This window comes from Monodelphis domestica, chromosome 5 (assembly GCF_027887165.1).
Source record: "Monodelphis domestica isolate mMonDom1 chromosome 5, mMonDom1.pri, whole genome shotgun sequence".
In the NCBI taxonomy this organism is placed as follows: domain Eukaryota; kingdom Metazoa; phylum Chordata; class Mammalia; order Didelphimorphia; family Didelphidae; genus Monodelphis; species Monodelphis domestica.
In genome coordinates, this window is record NC_077231.1 from 45,838,949 (window position 1) to 45,857,618 (window position 18,670).

The 18,670-nt window shown below is 37.5% G+C and overlaps 1 protein-coding gene across 1 annotated transcript; it reads left to right on the top strand.

Annotated features, from left to right (window-relative positions):
- The first annotated feature begins 469 nt into the window (after window positions 1-469).
- Window positions 470-8,878, top strand: LOC100015220 (lysozyme C-like). The gene is made up of 4 exons (XM_001369312.4): window positions 470-688; window positions 2,325-2,489; window positions 4,619-4,697; window positions 8,691-8,878. Exons 1-4 carry the CDS (start codon window positions 553-555, stop codon window positions 8,755-8,757), a joined length of 447 nt encoding a protein of 148 aa, XP_001369349.1. The 5' UTR covers window positions 470-552; the 3' UTR covers window positions 8,758-8,878.
- Window positions 8,879-18,670: the final 9,792 nt, after the last annotated feature.

Below are 18,670 nucleotides of genomic sequence, written 5' to 3' on the forward strand. Positions count from 1 at the left end.
GTATATGAAAAGATTTAAAGTTTGCCAATTGCCCTGCATATATTCTCTCAGACAAGTGAATAAAAGTTTCAAACTAGTTTAAGTAGAAATGATTTGGGCAGCTGTTTACCACTTCTGAGTGATTTTGTAGAGAGAACTTCTTGGGCATGGATTGTGAAGAGGCTGGACCAGACTGAAATCTGATTTTTGTCTGGTGTGTGTGTGTATATATATATATATATGAATTATTTTATCCCTGGCCTTCACCTGTTAAAGAATGATTTATTCCTTTGGCTTTAAATTTGAAACTAGCCTCTTGGCAAATGGATTTGAGGCTGTCTTCCTCTACTACACTATCTGGGGTAATCTGAGGTAGCAATGGGCAAGCAGGATCTCTCCCTCTTCCCACCCTCAGGATTAATCTCTAGAATGCAGCAATCAATCAATCCATTTTGATTTCCATGTAGTTCAGGAGGTGGAGCCTTCCAACAGCAGGAAGAACTTAAGAGAGAAGTTAAATACTGGAGCTCAGCTCAGGCTCAGGAGTTAGACTGCTTTGACTTCTCAGGCATCATGAAGGTCCTGATTCTTTTGGGTCTTGTCTTCCTCCCCATGCTAGCTCATGGCAAGGTCTACGAAAGATGTGAATTGGCAAGAGTCCTGAAGCGAAATGGGTTGCATGGCTTCAGAAGTAACAGCGTGGCCGACTGTAAGTCTACTTTTCTGAAGATATTCACAGCTGCTGGGTAAAGAGGGCAAAGAATGGGGGATTGACAGTTTCAAAGGGTTTCATCCTTTTTTTGGTCCTTGCTTTAAAATTTCTCTGGGTGTTAATATAGCTTGAAATGGAATTAAAAACATCAACTGATCAACCTAGAAATGAAATTTGAAGGAGTTTGGTTTTAGGGGTGGGGAAAGAGAATTTCTCTCTTAAAGGCTTCAAAGAGGATCCCTTGGGTCCCTGGAATTCACTGAAAGGAGTCAGAAAATTTATCTTCCCCTGAACCTGTGTAATCGGAGTCTCAAATTGTCTACTCAATTCTTAGTCCCAGAACCCAGCTCTCCAGTTCAGTGCCTTCCAGGATTACTGAATTGACGGGTCCGGGCATTCCTTGGCACAATGTGTAGAATTTGAGAAGGTGGTGTGGTGTCTCTTAGAAGAGAGTTCAAATTTGGGGGACAAGATCCAGAAATTCTGTACAAAGCAACTCTTCTGCCTCTGGGTGCAATTCATCAGAAGTGTTCCTTCATTCCAATTTAACTGCCTCCAGCTCTGTTTAATAGCATAGACAGGCATAATACTTATGTATGGATAGAGCATCAGTTTCAGGAGTCAATACATATCTTTATTTTCATTCATTTATTTACCTTCTGTCTTAAAAAACAAAAACAACAACAACAATAAAAAAAAACCCTTGCCTTCTGTCTTAGAATCAATATTGTGTATTGGTTCCAAGGCAGAAGAGCAGTAAGGGGTAGGCAATGGGTGGTAAGTGACTTGCCCAGGGTCACTCAATTAGGCAGTGTCTGAGACCAGATATCAACACAGGTCCTCCCAATGGTATGCCTGAAACTCTATCCACCTTTCTACCTAGCAGCACCTTCATCCATATCTTTAAACTTCAACTCTGAGGCAGCTAGGTAGCTCAGAGGATTGAGAGCCAGGTCCAGAAATGGGAGGTCCTGGATTCAAATTTGGGCTCTGATACTTCCTAGCATCCCTTGAAACTGAGTCCACATCTGAGCTCAGACACTTCTTAGCTGTATGGTCCTCAGCAAGTCATTTGATGCCCATTGCCTAACTCTCGTTGCTCTTTTGCCTCGGAATGAGGACTTAGTATCAATTTTAAAGGCAAAGTTGATTGGTTTTTTTTTTTGGTTTTGTTTTTAAGTAAAAACAGAATAGAATGAAAATACATACAACATGTTTTTGTTTCTCTAATTTGTCCAAGACTTCCTTTGTACTGATGGGCCAAAACGGCTATGCCCCGCTATATAAAAGTCCAAATAAGAGCTACAGACTAAAGAATGAATGGCTCATTAACAAAAGGATTTTCCTATAAAAGAATTCTCCCAGTTCCTTAAATATGATGATTGTACATATTAAATTTATTCACGAGGCAATGAAAGAGAATTCAAATAAAAGTATTCCTAGTTAGTGCATATTGAAGATCAATCACAATCACAAATGATGCTTTCAGAGATAAACATCGCATCTATTTAATGTCAATGATAAAGGAGTTATCAATGTCAAAGATATCAAAGTCAATGATAAAGCCTGTTAGTTATCTTGGAAAAAATAGATTGGAGACAAATTAATCATTATGAAAATGAACTCTTCACAGGGGTGTGCTTGGCAAAATGGGAAAGTGATTATAACACAAAAGCCACAAATTACAACCCTGGAGATCAAAGCACCGATTATGGGATATTTCAGATCAACAGTCACTATTGGTGCAATGATGGCAAGACTCCTGATGCAAAGAATGTGTGCGGCATCTCATGTAGAGGTGAGAGGGATCTTATGGATCGAGATGGGCAATATGACTGCTTGGCAAGGTGGATGCAAATTAAAAGGCACATGAGAGAAAAAGTTCTGGAAAGCCAATAAGAAAATCCTCATTTTTCATTAACTTTCCAATCACTGACTTATGATTGCCAATCAAGGATGTCTTCTTCTTAAAAAGATATGATTTCTTATATTTTGCATAATAATACATGTATAACCCAGATCAAACTGTTTACCTTCTCTAGGAAGGGGAAGTGAAGGGAAGGAGTTAGTCAATTTGGATCTGATAACTTTGGCAAAATTAGGTGGAAAATTGTTATTCTGTGTAATTGGTGAAATAAAATATCTTTAAAAAAATAAAAAATACTCACCTCCAGAGAAAGAACTGTTGGAATCAGAATGGAGATGGAAGCAGATGATTTTTCAATTGTTTATTTTAGTTTAAATTTGGGCATTTGGGTTTCATAAGATTTAGTCACTTATAGAAATGAACAATATAGAAATATGTTTTGAATGATAACACTTGTATAACCCAGATTGACTTGCCTGTCAGCATCAGGAGGAAGAAAGGAAGGAAAGGAGGGAGTTAAGTTCAATCAGATATCGTGGGAAAATTTGTGTGGAAATTTTCTATAACATGTATTTTTGTTTTTAAAAAAAAAACCTATAAATATAAAAATAAATTTGAAATTAAAATATTATTTCTTGGCCATGGAGCCTATTAAGTTGGCAGTCAGAAGAATTCTTTGGTTTCTTTTTAAGTTTTAGCCACTGAAATTAGCTTCCAAGAAATTCCAGATGTGGAAATTCATGTTACTTCAGGCTGATTCTGCATATCCTATCTGAATTAATGTCTGACTTTTTAAGAATGTGTCCCTTTTCTTGCTGTCAGCACAGATGGCCTATTAGCCTAAACACTTCAGAGTTCTCACCAAATAAGTTACTAAGAAGGGGGCAGCTGGGTAGCTCAGTGGATTGAGAGCCAGTCCTAGAGATGGGAGGTCCTAGGTTCAAATCTGGCCTCAGACACTTCCAGCTGTGTGACCCTGGGCAAGTCACTTGACCCCCATTGCCTAGCCCTTACCACAGTATTGACTCCAAGATGGAAAGTAAGGGTTACAAAAACTAAACAAAACAAAACAAAAACAAAATAAGTTACTCAGAATACACGCATGCCATCAGAAATGGCCTGTCCTTACTGAGTGCGTTCTGCCAATCAGAGCTGTAGGAGACAGAGGACTTTTCTCTGCTCCTGGTTGTCCTAAGCAGAATCATGACTTCTTAACAACTGTTGCTTCTATGAGGGAGGATGCTTGAGGCTGAAATAGTCCATTCTAATATGTATTCTACAGCAGTGGGATATATTTGTATTTGCAATCATAACTCACAAAACTATATGTGAAACTGTATCAATAAAAATTTCCTTTATTCAGTTACAACCCCCAGCAGGGAAAAATCCCAGTGACACAAAAGGGAGACCTCGCTCCGTGTCTCTTTCTCTGCCCATCTCTGTGTCTGTCTGCTTTTCTCTCTGCCTTTCTCTCAAGCATCCCCTTCTCAAGAACACATCTTCCAATGGAGAAAGCAAACAGTTATCTTAAAGAAATGAAAAATGAAATATGGGCTCTGTGCAAGAGCCAGAGGACAGGAAGGAACAGTGAGGTATGAGTTTCACCAGTTCCTTCCCTCACAGCAGGGACTGCCATCACCATTCATTCTGCTTGGGATCCCAATAGTTCCCCACTCTTCACCTCCAGGCTTTTCCCAGCATCTCCCCTGTCCTCTTTTGAGTTCCTTTTCTGGAGGAGGGTGTGAAACCTCTTGGTCAGGGAAGCAGTGGCCAGGAGATGGTAGCAGCCTCCCTTTGACAAGTTTAGGCTAATAGGTCAGCTATCCTGACAGCAAGATAGGGGACATCTTTTTTTTTTTTTAAGTTAGATGTTCATAGGATGGATAGAATATTCAGGATCAGCTTGAAGTAACAAGAATTTCCATTCCAGTGAACCCTACCCTCAGGAAATTTATTGGAAGCTAATTTCAGCATCAGAAAATTTAAAAGAGAAACCAAAGAACCCATTTCTTCTCATTGCCAATATAACATTCTTACATGATCTCTGATTTCTCTTTCAGATCTTTTAACAGATAATATCAGCAAAGCTATAACCTGTGCAAAGAGGGTTGTCCGTGATCCCAGTGGCATTCGGGCATGGTATGTTTTAAATCACTATAAAGAATAATTCGTTTTCTCCTGTAATGGGTATGCTCAATGAAGGAGGATGCTTAAAGCCAAAATAAAGTCCATCCTAATATGGATTCTCTAGCAGCAACCACACTGTAGAATATAATCATATTTGTAATTATTACATACAAAATTAGATGTGACATCTAGAAATGACCCTCAGGTTGTATAGTGCTATTTTCTGTAAGCCTGCTGAAAGCTAGTATGTCACTTTAATAATCATCCAGCAAAGTAGCACAAGATTGGAATTTCTCACAGCTCTTTGCTTAGAAGTTACTTTTTTCTGAGATATTCTAAAGGGAATCCTTTCCTAAGAGACAGCAGTACTGGTCACCAAAAGTTGCTCAATCTGAAGATGTTAAGGCTACCCTACAGTCATTGCCAAGCCCATGCTCTGACTGTTCTAGCAATGCAAAGCAGCTTTTATTTAGTTTTCAACACAGCCCATTCTGACTGAATTAAAAATAAAATATGTTCTGATTTTAAAAAGAATATTGTTCAAAGTAGTACAATATGATGTCTGCTTCTGTGCTATTTCATAATCCACTACTTCTTTTGGATTCTATTCTCCTAGTTCATTACACACTGAATTTTTGGAAACTTAGAATTCTATGATTATATAAATTATATAGAATAGAATAATATAGAGTAGAATAAAGCAAAAAAAAGGAACTAGCCCAATTAATTCATGTCCCACCATCTTCTGATTGCCCTCTGAGTGAAGTTGGAAAAAATCTGAATAATACTTCTTAATAAGAAAGGAATAATGGTAAGGGCATTCCCTTCCCATCTTAGAATCATGACTGAAAAAGAAGTCAGCTTCCTATCTTAAAAACACAACAAGGGGGCAGCTGGGTAGCTCAGTGGATTGAGAGCTAGCCCTAGAGACGGGAGGTCCTAGGTTCAAATCTGGCCTCAGACACTTCCCAGCTGTGTGACCCTGGGCAAGTCACTTGACCCCCATTGCCTACCCTTACCACTCTTCTGCCTTGGAGCCAATACACGGTATTGACTCCAAGATGGAAGGTAAGGGTTAAAAAAAAAACACAACAAGATTTTCAAAAATGATAGTCTTGGTTACTTCAATTTTTTTCCCCTAAATTTTCCCAATTTTGATTTCTTCTCCAGTTCGGGGGCTCCTCATTGCCTACACTTGCTTTACACTGTTCCTTGTTCAGGTCTCCTCATGGAATAATAACTTCTTTTCCTGCATCTCACAGTTTCTATGCCTCTCCATACGTTACTCCCTTACTCTTTCTTCATGCTTTTCTCCCATCTTGGTAGCCCAAACATCAAGGTCAACAGAAAGGAAAAAGGAAGTGAGAAAGAAATTGCTGGGTGTATAGATTGTACCACTTATCTTCTTACCATGCTTACCACCCCTCCTCCCATAGTCTAAGAATTTCTCAAGCCAATGTCATCAGAAATTGTTCTACCAATATCTTGTTCTCATCAAGAATCATCTCTGTAGAGTCCAAAGGAAAACAATAATTCAAAGAGAAGGAATGGCAGAGAGGGGTACAGGTTATATAAAATTCATTTAAATTATCTTTGCAACATGATTATAAAGATCTTTCAACTTAGAAAAAATGGTGAGCAGTACTATGTACAGAACACTGTTCTGTGCTGAGATAGAAAGATCAGACCCTGACCTCATGGAGCTTACAATCTCATAGGAGGTTATGCCATATACTTGGATAACTATCATTAAAAATGATACCAAAGTCCATAAGTGAGATGCAAACTAAATCTAAAAGGAGAGAACTACTACTGATTCCAGAGTTCACCAAAAACTTTGGTGAAAAACATAGTTATAATCTGGACCTCCAGGAATGGATAAAGAAGATCAAACAATGAGAAAGGCTCAAAATTAGAACATAGTGTATCACAACAGAGAAAAGGAAAAAGATGTCAATGTGACTAGAATGCAGAATATGTAAGTATAAAAGAAAGGATGGGGTGGGAAATGTAAGATATACGATTACAAAGGCAGGAAGGGGCCAGGCTATGAGGGACTTTGAATGCCAAACATGGGATTTTATAATTGATCCTAGAGGTGATAGCTATCTGGAGTTACTTAGGGGCAGGGAGGAAGAGGTAGAAGCAACACAAACCTTCTCGTTAATAAGATTTGATAGTTAAGTTGAGGATGGACTGGAAAAAGAAGAGACTTGAGAGTAAAAGATAAACCAAAATGCTATTGCAGTAGTCCAGGTATGAAGTGATGAGGGTCTTTATCAGAGTGGTGACAGTGCCAAATGAATGAAAGAGAATTTTAAAATGACAGGTCTTGGCAACAGATTGGATATGTGATTTGAGAGTGATGAATCAAAGATAATATCTGAGTTGAATAGAGTTTGGGCTATAATAGGGTAGAGGAATGTTTCTTCCCATCTATCAACTTGCTTTGAATTTTTTCCTTAAGCAAAGAACTGGGGGAATTAGGTGACTCAGTGGATAGAGAGCTGGACCTGGAAATGGGAGGTCCTGTGTTCAAATCTGGCCCCGGATACTATGTGACTCACACAGCTATGACTCTGGACAAGTTACTTAATTCCATTTCTAGCCCTTACTGCTCTTCCACTTTGGAAGTGATACCTAGTATTGATTCTAAGACAGAAGGTAAGGGTATAAAAACAAAATTTAAAGAAACCAAAAATTATGTGTTTAGGAGTTATAGTTTGAAAATCCAGTCCATCAACAAGTAGTTCTTACATTCAACTTCCATTCAAGGCACCTGTCTTCAAGAAACTTACAATCACATACAATCAAAGAGGTAATTTGATGGTTGTGATGCAAAGCAAAATGCATTTGGGCCAAAAGAGAGATGCTAAAAAATACAAGGTAAAATTTGAATGGAGAGGAATACTTTCATTTGGGGGGATCATGAGAAGTTACATGGAGGAGATGACCCGTAAATAACCTGGAAGGAGAAGGGGGAATTTTAGAAGGTGAAAATAGAAGGGCAGGGACAATGGATCATTCTATACACTGGGGACACCATGACCAAAGGCATAGAGATGGGTAAGTTCTGGACAAGATCAGGAGACAATAAGTAGTAGAGCCAGAATATAGAATCATAGATCAGATGGTTTATTTTTTTCCATTTGAATAAGTTTATTTAGTCAATTTAGAACATTATTCCTTGGTTACAATACTCACATTATTTCCCTCCTTCCCTTCCACCCACTCTTCCCGCAGCCAACATACAATTTCATTGGGTATTACATGTGTCCTTGATCAGAACCCATTTCCACGTTGTTGTTTACAATAGGATGTTCATTTACAGTCCACATCCCCTACAATATGCCTTCAACCCATGTAGTCAAGCAGTTGTTTTTCTTTGGTGTTTTTACTCCCACAGTAAACATTCATTACTTTCCTTTGCTGTCATGTTAGCCAATCTTCTAGGTGTGAGATGATACCTCAGAGTTGTTTTGATTTGCATTTCTCTGATTATAAGAGATTTAGAGCACTTTTTCATGTGCTTATTAATAGTTTTGATTTCTTTAACTGAAAATTGCCTATTCGTGTCCCTTGCCCATTTTTCAATTGGAGAATGGCTTGATTTTTTGTACAACTGGTTTAGCTCTTCATAAATTTGAGTAATTAGACCTTTGTCAGACATTTTTGTAATGAAGATTGTTTCCCAATTTGTTGCTTCCTTTCTAATTTTGGATGCATTCGTTTTGTTTGTGTGGATAAGATGTTTAGATTTTTAGACATAAAGAATCAGAAATTTCAGACCTGGAATAATCCTTTCCTAGAATACAACATTATCTTTCAATTAAGGAAACCAAGAACCATAGTAGTAAATTCTATTACAACATTTTTTGTTTTTTACAATTCCATCTGCATAAAATTAAAAATATCTCTATATTCAAACATATCAAATTTATATGAACACTGTTCCAAGTTCACTCTTGCTAACTTTTGCATTATTTGGTCTCCTTTTCTCTGCAGGGTGGCATGGAGAAACCATTGCGAAGGAAGGGATGTTTCCTCTTATATCCGAGGTTGCAGTCTTTAGATTACTCTATTCAAATTCTTCACCTTGTCTTGATTTCTCTTCATTGAAGGAGCTTTTTCAGTTAAATGTTGTAATCCCTTAATAAAATGTTCTCAAATAAAGCAGACAAAGAAAGACACAATGATTTTTCAAGAGGTTTAATGCTTTAAAGTAGTTTTATGTCTAGCTACATTTTTTAGATCGCTTACAGCATTTGTCTAAATTCTTGGTTAGCACAAAAACCTTGGAATTATTCCATTTCAGAGGTAAAGAAATAATTCATGATCATGAAGAAAGACATTTCATAGATCTGGGTAAGAAGAAATGTTTCCTAATACCACATCTTAACATGGATTCGTAAGTGGAAATTCTGACCAAGTGCTAGCTGGCACCTTATTTCTTCAGAAACCAGTGGAAACTGCTAGTGGGAAAAATGAAGTAGGAGTCTTTCTCAGACAAATATTTAATGCAAGCTTGAAAAGTAGATATTGTTTATATTCAAGAACCTCATCTGAATAGTATAGAACATTTTACTCATTTTTTTTTCTAAAAAATATTGTTCTAGAGGGATATTACAGTTTGTGGCTAGATGATGCCAACATAATAAAAATGAAAATGCATTTATTGACTAGATTCCCATACCAATTCAAATACAGAAGGGCTAAATCATCAACCCAGACAAAATAACAACCAAATGAATTATGAGGAACAAAAATTCAGATTATCAAGAGGAATCATTTTTAAAAAGAAAGAGAGAATAACACTTCCAGACTTCAAGATCCTTTTTAAGTAGAAATCATCAAAGTCAAAAAATAGCAAAAAAAAAATGATGTGAGGCTCCAAAGAGTTCATGTGTGCTTGTCCTTGTATGTGTATTGTAAGAAGAAATTTAATTAAGAAACTTTCAATCACTTATACACATTCTTCTATAATTATTTAATAAACTACAACTGTGTGATTTAAATAATTTATAATAGAAATAGTATTAAAAGCCTCTGCAATGATGAAAGTGCCTGTATACTTCCCCTTTTCTAGCCACATACTCTGGAAGTTGTATCATGGGGAAACAGGGCCCCTCTCTTGCAGTGTCATAACCAAGTCACGCTAGAAGGGAAAGGAGAAAAAAGCAGGGCAGCCTGGTCATCTGGAATGTGGTTTATCACTGGAATCTATTACTAAAGAAGACCATTTCCTCAACCAGTTCAGTACCCCTGCTCTGGACATACTCAGAACCCATGTTCTGAATACCTGATCCTATTCATAACTTCTGTTGAGTCATTGCCCATGCTTATGATATTTATGCAATCTAGAAACTGGATGTCTCAGTTTGAACTGGAGAATCTATAGACTCCTTGTTTGCCTTGCCCATCAAGTAAAGTCAGACTTTGCTCAGAGAGTACTTGGCCCAGTCTTTTTCTTTTAGTGAGTGTGTGGGCATGTGTGTGTGTGTGTGTGTGTGTGTGTGTGTGTGTGTGTGTGTGTGTTGCAAACCCTGGATCAGTGGAATACACTAGAAATGGAAGGATCAGAAATAATTGAATTCAATAACCCCAGGGTCAATAAGCCTAAAACAAGTCACCAAGGGAAAAACTTCTTATTTGAAAGTTTTTACTGGAAAACAATCTTGAAGAAATTCAGTTTAGGTGGGCACAGAATTCAATGAATTCAAAATAGACAAAAAGATCCAAGTATTAAAGATAAGATCATAAACACTTCAAAGGGAAGCAGATCTTGTGCTTTTCACAACTGTGACCAATAGGGGAATTCTTTAAAAACCAGAGAAAAAAAAGTTATTTAAAAGATTATTTAAAGTTATTTAAAAGATACAACTCTTTTTTTAACATTTTTTTGGTCAATTTCAAACATTATTCCTTGGTTACAAAAATCATATTCTATTCCTCCCTCTCCTCCCCCCACACCTCCCATAGCTGATGTGCAACACTGGGTATTACATGTGTCCTTGATCAGAACCTATTTCCATGTTGTTGGTGTTTGCACTAGGATGTTCATTTAGAGTCTACATCCCCAAACATATCCCTTCCACCCATGTAATCAAGCAGTTGTCTTTCTTTGGTGTTTCTACTCCCACAGTTCTTCCTCTCAATGTGGATAGTATTCTCTCTCATAGATCCCTCAGGGTTGTTCAGGATCACTGCATTACCACCAATGGAAGAGTCCATTACATTCGATTGTACCACAGTGTATCAGTCTCTGTGTACAATGTTCTCCTGGCTCTGCTCCTCTTGCTCAGCACCACTTCCTGGAGGTTGTTCCAGTCTCCATGGAATTCCTCCACTTTATTATTCCTTTTAGCACAATCGTATTCCATCACCAACATATACCACAGTTTGTTCAGCCATTCCCCAATTGATGGGCATCCCCTCATTTTACAATTTTTTGCCACCACAAAGAGTGCAGCTATGAATATTCCTGTACATGTATTTTTCCTTATTATCTCTTTGGGGTACAAACCCAGCAGTGCTATGGCTGGATCAAAGGGCAGACAGTCTTTTAGTGCCCTTTGGGCATAGTTCCAAATTGCCCTCCAGAATGGCTGGATCAATTCACAACTCCACCAGCAATGCATTAATGTCCCAACTTTGCCACATCCCCTCCAGCATTCATTACTTTCCATTGCTGTCATGTTAGCCAATCTGCTAGGTGTAAGGTAGTACTACAACTCTTAATTATGTGAAATTTAAGAACTATTACATTAAGAACATTAATAAAAATAGGATAACAATGGAAGTACCTGACTGGGATATAACCTCAGTTGCTTATTATCACTGATAATGACCTAATATATGAAATAGGTAGACAACTAACAAAAATACATGAACCCAAACATGGGAAAGCCAAGTGATGCTAGAGATATATATGTACATACAATATTTTATATTTTAAAAAGAAATATTCCATAATTAAATTCAGAATCCCAAAAGAACAGATTGCTTTTTTCTTTGTTTTTATTCTGCATAAATCTCAAAACATATTACATTTATCTGTATAATAATATACTTCAGAAAACCTGATGTCTGGTATCTGTCTCTTCCTAAACAAGACTGTATCCCACCCAAGACAACAGTGAGTAGGTGATTGCTTTCTATTTCTTGAGCTGACTTCAATCTAAACATAGAACTGCAGGCAAGATCATAAACAAATGGATTGAATTTGCATATGGTTTAATGGTTGCTATTTGCCCACAATTGTAGACTTAAATGGAATTGTGAAAGCAGGACTGAAATAAAGGATTTGTAATCAACTTCTTGTCTTGTTCTTCAAGGCCTATCTGCTATTGCCCCAGAATTATACTGGATCCCTTAACTTCAGTTCCCATCTCAAAACAGTTACCACATTTACCATATCTAATTCTACAACATCCTTATATCCTGCTCATCATCATAGTAGTTATCACATAACTACTATCTTAGTTTAGCCCCTCATCATCTCCACATTATTTGAATTGCCTCCTAATTAGTTCCCCAGTCACAGGTCACTCTCCCTTATAATCCATTCATTATTCACTGTAAGCTGAGTAGTGATCTTATTACTCTTGCTCCCAACAGAAAGCAAGTCACCTACTACCTGTCACCTCTTGGTCCTCTAAGCTAATTCTAAGAAAGAGCTATGATTCTGCACCACTGGTATAAGAGCTAAGGTGTTAACAATGGGATTGATCCAAGACTGAGGCTTGGCTGGGAATGAGCAATAACTTTCATAAGGGAGCTAAGAATTGAAGTGAGGAGGGCAGTTTTGGGTTGAATTGGTTTACCAATTGGTCAAGATGAGAGAAGAGAAGAAAGCAACTGGTATAGGGGAGATAGCTTGGAAAAGAAGTGAAGAAGAATTGGAGATCACAGTATGGACAGAGTAGGCATTTGTTAAGGGAAAGCTGAGGAAGAGGCAAAAAGCCAATACATTATGGTCAGATAAGGGGATTTCAAAATTCCTGAACATAAAGGTGGTATTTGTGGGTGAAAGCAAAATCAACAGTATCACCATCTTTGTGTGTAACTGAGCTGAGGTGGAGTATTTCATGGGAAGTGAGTAGGTTGAAGAACAGATTGATTGGGGTTTTTTATAGAGAGTCAATATGAAAGCAGGAGTTGGAATAGAAAGAAAAATTGTCAACCATATACCAAACTCATTGAGGAAGGAGGAGAGTGACCTGGGGGTCTGTAGACAACAGCTATCAGGATTTCAATTGGGTTGTAGATATGAATACTAAGGAAAATTAATTTCAAAGCTGTATCATTTGATTTCTAGAAAGTGCTTTTTCTAACAGCCTTAGAAATACTCTTACATTCCTTGCCCTAAAGCATCTTCTAAATTGAGAAAGGCCTTTGGAATTATGCTCAGAGAGTTTTAAAACCTTATACTCAGCAACAGTAGTCTCTTAAAATAATACCCCCAAAGTCATTAAACTGTGTATGCCCTTTGAGTCAATATTACTAGGTCAATACCCCCCCCAAAAAAAAGGAAAAGAAAGAGGTCCCCTATGTACAAAAATATTTATAGCAGCTCTTTTTGTGATGGTAAAAATTTTGGAAAACAAAGGCATGTCCATTACCCAAGGAATGGCTATTATGGTATGTGAATGTGATGAAATATTATTATGCTTTAAGAAATTAAAAAGAGGATGTTATGAAAAAAAACCCTTTGGCAGACTTGTATGAACTGATGCAAAATGAAGTGAGCAGAACCAAGAAAACAATTTACACAGGAACAACAACAGTGTAAAGATAATCAACTTTGAAAAACCCAGTAAAAATCTAATCAATACAATGACCCACCACAGTTTCAGAGGACTCTTGATGAAACATGATATCTACCTTCAGAACTGATGGACTCAGCATATAGACAAAAGCATTTTTTTCTCTTTTTCTTTTTTTTGGGGGGAGGGGGGGAAGGGAAAGGACATTGTTAAAGTGGGAATTTATTTGGCATTACTTTAAGTTCATAGGGGGGTTTGTTTTTCTTGCTTTCTCAATGTGTGGAGGTAAAGGAGAAATTGTGAGAGAAAAAATTTCCTTCTTTTTTTTTCAGATATCATTGGGAAATAGTTAATACAACAAATAAAAACAATAAAGAAAAGTACAGTGCAAAAGAAAAGAAAAACACCCTAGTTCTGTAGTCAAGATACTTGGCTTTAAATTCTAACAGCAACATTTACTACTTGTGTCTTGGAGTCTCAAGTTCCTAGAATGAAAAATTAGAATAACTGTCTATTTCATAAGGTCGTGGTGAGGAAAACACTTTAAGTCTTAAAGTACTATATAAATTCAAATTAGGGGACTTCCGATCAAGATGGCAGCTTAGAGAAAGCTAAAGTTCAGAGCTCCAGAAACCCTTCCTTACCGATCTCAAACTGAATGCTCCTAGGGCACCAAAATTCAAAACAAACAACAGAATAGACCCCGGGAACACTCCTCCTGGACCTGAATCAAAAGGTATGGCCCCCCAAAAGCCAGAACCCAAGATCACTCGGATCTAAGGGGTAGGCAAAAGGAAGGTCCCAGGACCTATCCTCCCAACCCAGAGCACTGAATCCGAGGCAGCAGCAGGAACCTCAGGGCAGGCAAAAGGGCCTTGGGAGCCGGCTATTCTGAAGGCAGCACCCTGCAAACAACCTGAGCCAGTCGAGGGGGCACCCAGACAGCAGGGAAACAGAGAGAGATGAGGGAGCCCGTAGCCCCCTGACCAGATCCTTCCATCTGAGTCTCACCAAAGGTCCTTGCCTCAGGGCATACTAAGTCTGAGGTTAATCCTATCACCATCCCTCAGAGCTCCCGGAAGCCACAGCCCCTTCCCCTCAGAATGCAGGCTCCTCTGGCCAGCAAAGGCATTGAAATACATCTGAGACTATCAAGTCAGGCTCAGAGCATAGAAGTAAGGCAACAGAGAAGCATTGGGAGGGAACTGAGGATGGTGGTAACACCAAAACACCAGCAATTCCGGGCTTCCTGGGGAAGACAGACAATTTGCCTGGGGTTAAAGCCACTGAACACCAGACAGATAACAGAAGAGCCAGCCCCCCTCACTCAGATAGAGATGGCAAACAGCACAGAAGCAAAAAAGCCTCAAAACAACAGGAAAAGTAAGAAGGGGGAAACTTTGGACACATTTTATGGAGCAAAAATACAAAATACAGAGGAGATAGAAGAGTAAACACAAGCAAATGCTCCAAAACCTTCCAAAGGAAATGGAACCTCCCCACAAACTTTTGAAGAATTTGAATCGAAAATGATCAAAAAGATGGAAGTCTTCCAGCAGGAAAAGTGGGAATAAATGCAAAAGAATTTCATGCAACTACAAAACTGGTTTGACCAAACTGAAAAGGAAAACCAGGCTTTAAAGGTCAGAATTAGGCAACTGGAAGACAATGAGCAGGTAAAAGAGCAAGAATCAATAAAGCAAAGCCAAAAGATCAAGAAATTAGAAGAGAATATAAAATATCTCACTGACAAGGTGACAGACTTGGAAAATAGAGGAAGAAGAGACAATTTAAGAATAATTGGACTACCAGAAAATCCAGAAATAAACAGCAAATTCGACATTGTAATACAAGATATAATCAAAGAAAATTGCCCAGAGATTCTAGAACAAGGGGGCAATATAGCCACTGAAAGAGCTCACAGAACACCCTCTACACTAAATCCCCAAAAGACAACTCCCAGGAATGTAATTGCCAAATTCCAAAGCTTTCAAGCAAAAGAAAAATCCTACAAGAAGCCAGAAAAAGACAATTTAGATATAAAGGAATGCCAATCAGGGTCACACAAGACCTTGCAAGTTCTACTCTGAATGATCGTAAGGCATGGAACATGATTTTCAGAAAGGCAAGAGAGCTGGGTCTTCAACCAAGAATCAGCTATCCAGCAAAACTGACTATATACTTCCAAGGGAAAGTATGGGCATTCAACAAGATAGAAGATTTCCAACTTTTTGCAAAGAAAAGACAGGATGTTCTGTGGAAAGTTCGATATCGAAAAACAAAGAACATGGAATACCTGAAAAGGTAAATATGATGGAAAGGGAAAAGGAGAAAATTATTATCTTTTCATTTATTCAAACTCTCTTCTATAAGGACTACATTTATATCAATCTATATATATATTAATATATGGAAAATGTAATGTGTAAATAGGGGGAAACGAAAAATCAAATAGAATAATCTTTCTCACACAAAGATTCACACAGGAAGGGGAGGGGAAGAATTCTCCTATAAGAAGGAGAGGAAGAGAGTTTTCACTTAAACCTTACTCTCAGTGAAATCAACTCTGAGAGGGAAAAACATCCAGATCCATTGGGATCTTGAATTCTATCTTACCCAACAAGGGTAGGGAGAAAGGAAAACCAAGGGGAGGAGGGGGCGAGGGAAAACAAAAGGGGAGGAAAGGAGAGGGGGGAGGGGGAGGGAACAAAAAGGGAGGGGCTAGAAAGGGAAACATATCAAGGGAGGGGACAAGGGGGACTGATTTAAAGTAAATCACTGGACTAAAAGGTTAGAGCTAAAGAAGAAAGGTTAGAATTAGGGAAGGATATAAAAATGCCAGAGAATTCACAAGTCACAATCATAACTTTGAACGTGAATGGGATGAACTCACCCATAAAATGGAGACGAATCGCAGAATGGGTTAGAATCGAAAACCCTACCATATGTTGGCTTCAAGAAACACACATGAGGCAGGTAGACACCCACAAGGTCAGAATTACAGGATGGAGTAAGACCTTCTGGGCCTCAACTGATAGAAAGAAGGCAGGAGTTGCAATCATGATATCTGATAAAGCCAAAGCAAAAATAGACCTGATTAAAAGGGATAGGGAAGGTAATTATATTTTGTTAAAAGGGACTTTAGATAATGAGGAAATATCACTAATCAACATGTATGCACCAAATAATATAGCAGCCAAATTTCTAATGGAGAAACTAGGAGAATTGAAGGAAGAAATAGACAGTAAAACAATATTAGTGGGAGATTTGAACCAACCATTATCAAATTTAGATAAATCAAATCAAAAAATAAATAAGAAAGAGGTAAAAGAAGTAAATGAAATCTTAGAAAAATTAGAGTTAATAGACATGTGGAGAAAAATAAATAGGGACAAAAAGGAATACACCTTCTTCTCAGCACTACATGGCACATTCACAAAGATTGACCATACACTAGGTCACAGAAACATGGCATACAAATGCAGAAAAGCAGAAATAATAAATGCAGCCTTTTCAGATCATGAGGCAATAAAAATAGTGATCAGTAACGGTAAGTGGAAAACCAAATCAAAAGTTAATTAGAAATTAAACAATATGATACTCCAAAATTGGTTAGTTAGAGAAGAAATCACAGAAACAATTAATAATTTCATCAAGGAAAATGACAATGGCGAGACATCCTTTCAAACCTTTTGGGATGCATCCAAAGCAGTAATCAGAGGTAAATTCATATCCCTGAGTGCATATATTAACAAACTAGGGAGAGCAGAAATCCATCAATTGGAAATGCAAATAAAAAAACTCAAAAGTGATCAAATTAAAAAACCCCAGCAGAAAACCAAACTAGAAATCCTAAAAATTAAGGGAGAAATTAATAAAATAGAAAGTGATAGAACTATTGATTTAATAAATAAGACTAGAAGCTGGTACTTTGAAAAAACAAACAAAATAGACAAAGTACTGGTCAATCTAATTAAAAAAAGGAAAGAATAAAAGCAAATTAAAAGCATCAAAGATGAAAAGGTGGACATCACCTCCAATGAAGAGGAAATCAAGGCAATCATTAAAAATCACTTTGCCCAATTATATGGCAATAAATACAGCAATCTAGGCGATATGGATGAATATATAAAAAATACAAACTGCCTAGACTAACAGAAGAAGAAATAGAATTCTTAAATAATCCCATATCAGAAAATGAAATCCAACAGGCCATCAAAGAACTCCCTAAGTAAAAATCCCCAGGGCCTGATGGATTCACCAGTGAATTCTATCAAACATTCAGAGAACAGTTAATCCCAATACTATACAAACTATTTGACATAATAAGCAAAGAGGGAGTTCTACCAAACTCCTTTTATGACACAAACATGGTACTTATTCCAAAACCAGGCAGATCAAAAACAGAGAAAGAAAATTATAGACCAATCTCCCTAATGAATATAGATGCAAAAAATCTTAAATAGGATACTAGCAAAAAGACTCCAGCAAGTGATCAGAAGGGTCATCCACCATGATCAAGTAGGATTAATACCAGGGATGCAGGGCTGGTTCAATATTAGGAAAACTATCCACATAATCGACCATATCAACAAGCAAACCAACAAAAATCACATGATTATTTCAATAGACTCAGAAAAAGCCTTTGATAAAATACAACATCCATTCCTATTGAAAACACTAGAAAGCATAGGAATAGGAGGGTCGATCCTAAAAATAATAAACAGTATATATCTAAAATCATCAGCCAACATCATCTGCAATGGGGATAAACTAAATACATTCCCAATAAGATCAGGAGTGAAACAAAGATGCCCTTTATCACCTCTACTATTTGACATTGTACTAGAAACACTAGCAGTAGCAATTAGAGAAGAAAAAGAAATTGAAGGCATCAAAATAGGCAAGGAGGAGACTAAGCTATCACTCTTTGCAAATGACATGATGGTCTACTTAAAGAATCCTAGAGATTCAACCAAAAAGCTCATCGAAATAATCAACAACTTTAGCAAAGTTGCAGGATACAAAATAAACCCGCATGAGTCATCAGCATTTCTATACATCTCCAACATAGTTCAGCAGCAAAATCTAGAAAGAGAAATCCCATTCAAAATCACCTTAGACAAAATAAAATACCTAGGAATCTATCTCCCAAGACAAACACAGGAAGTATATAAACACAACTACAAAACACTCTCCACACAACTAAAAGTAGACTTG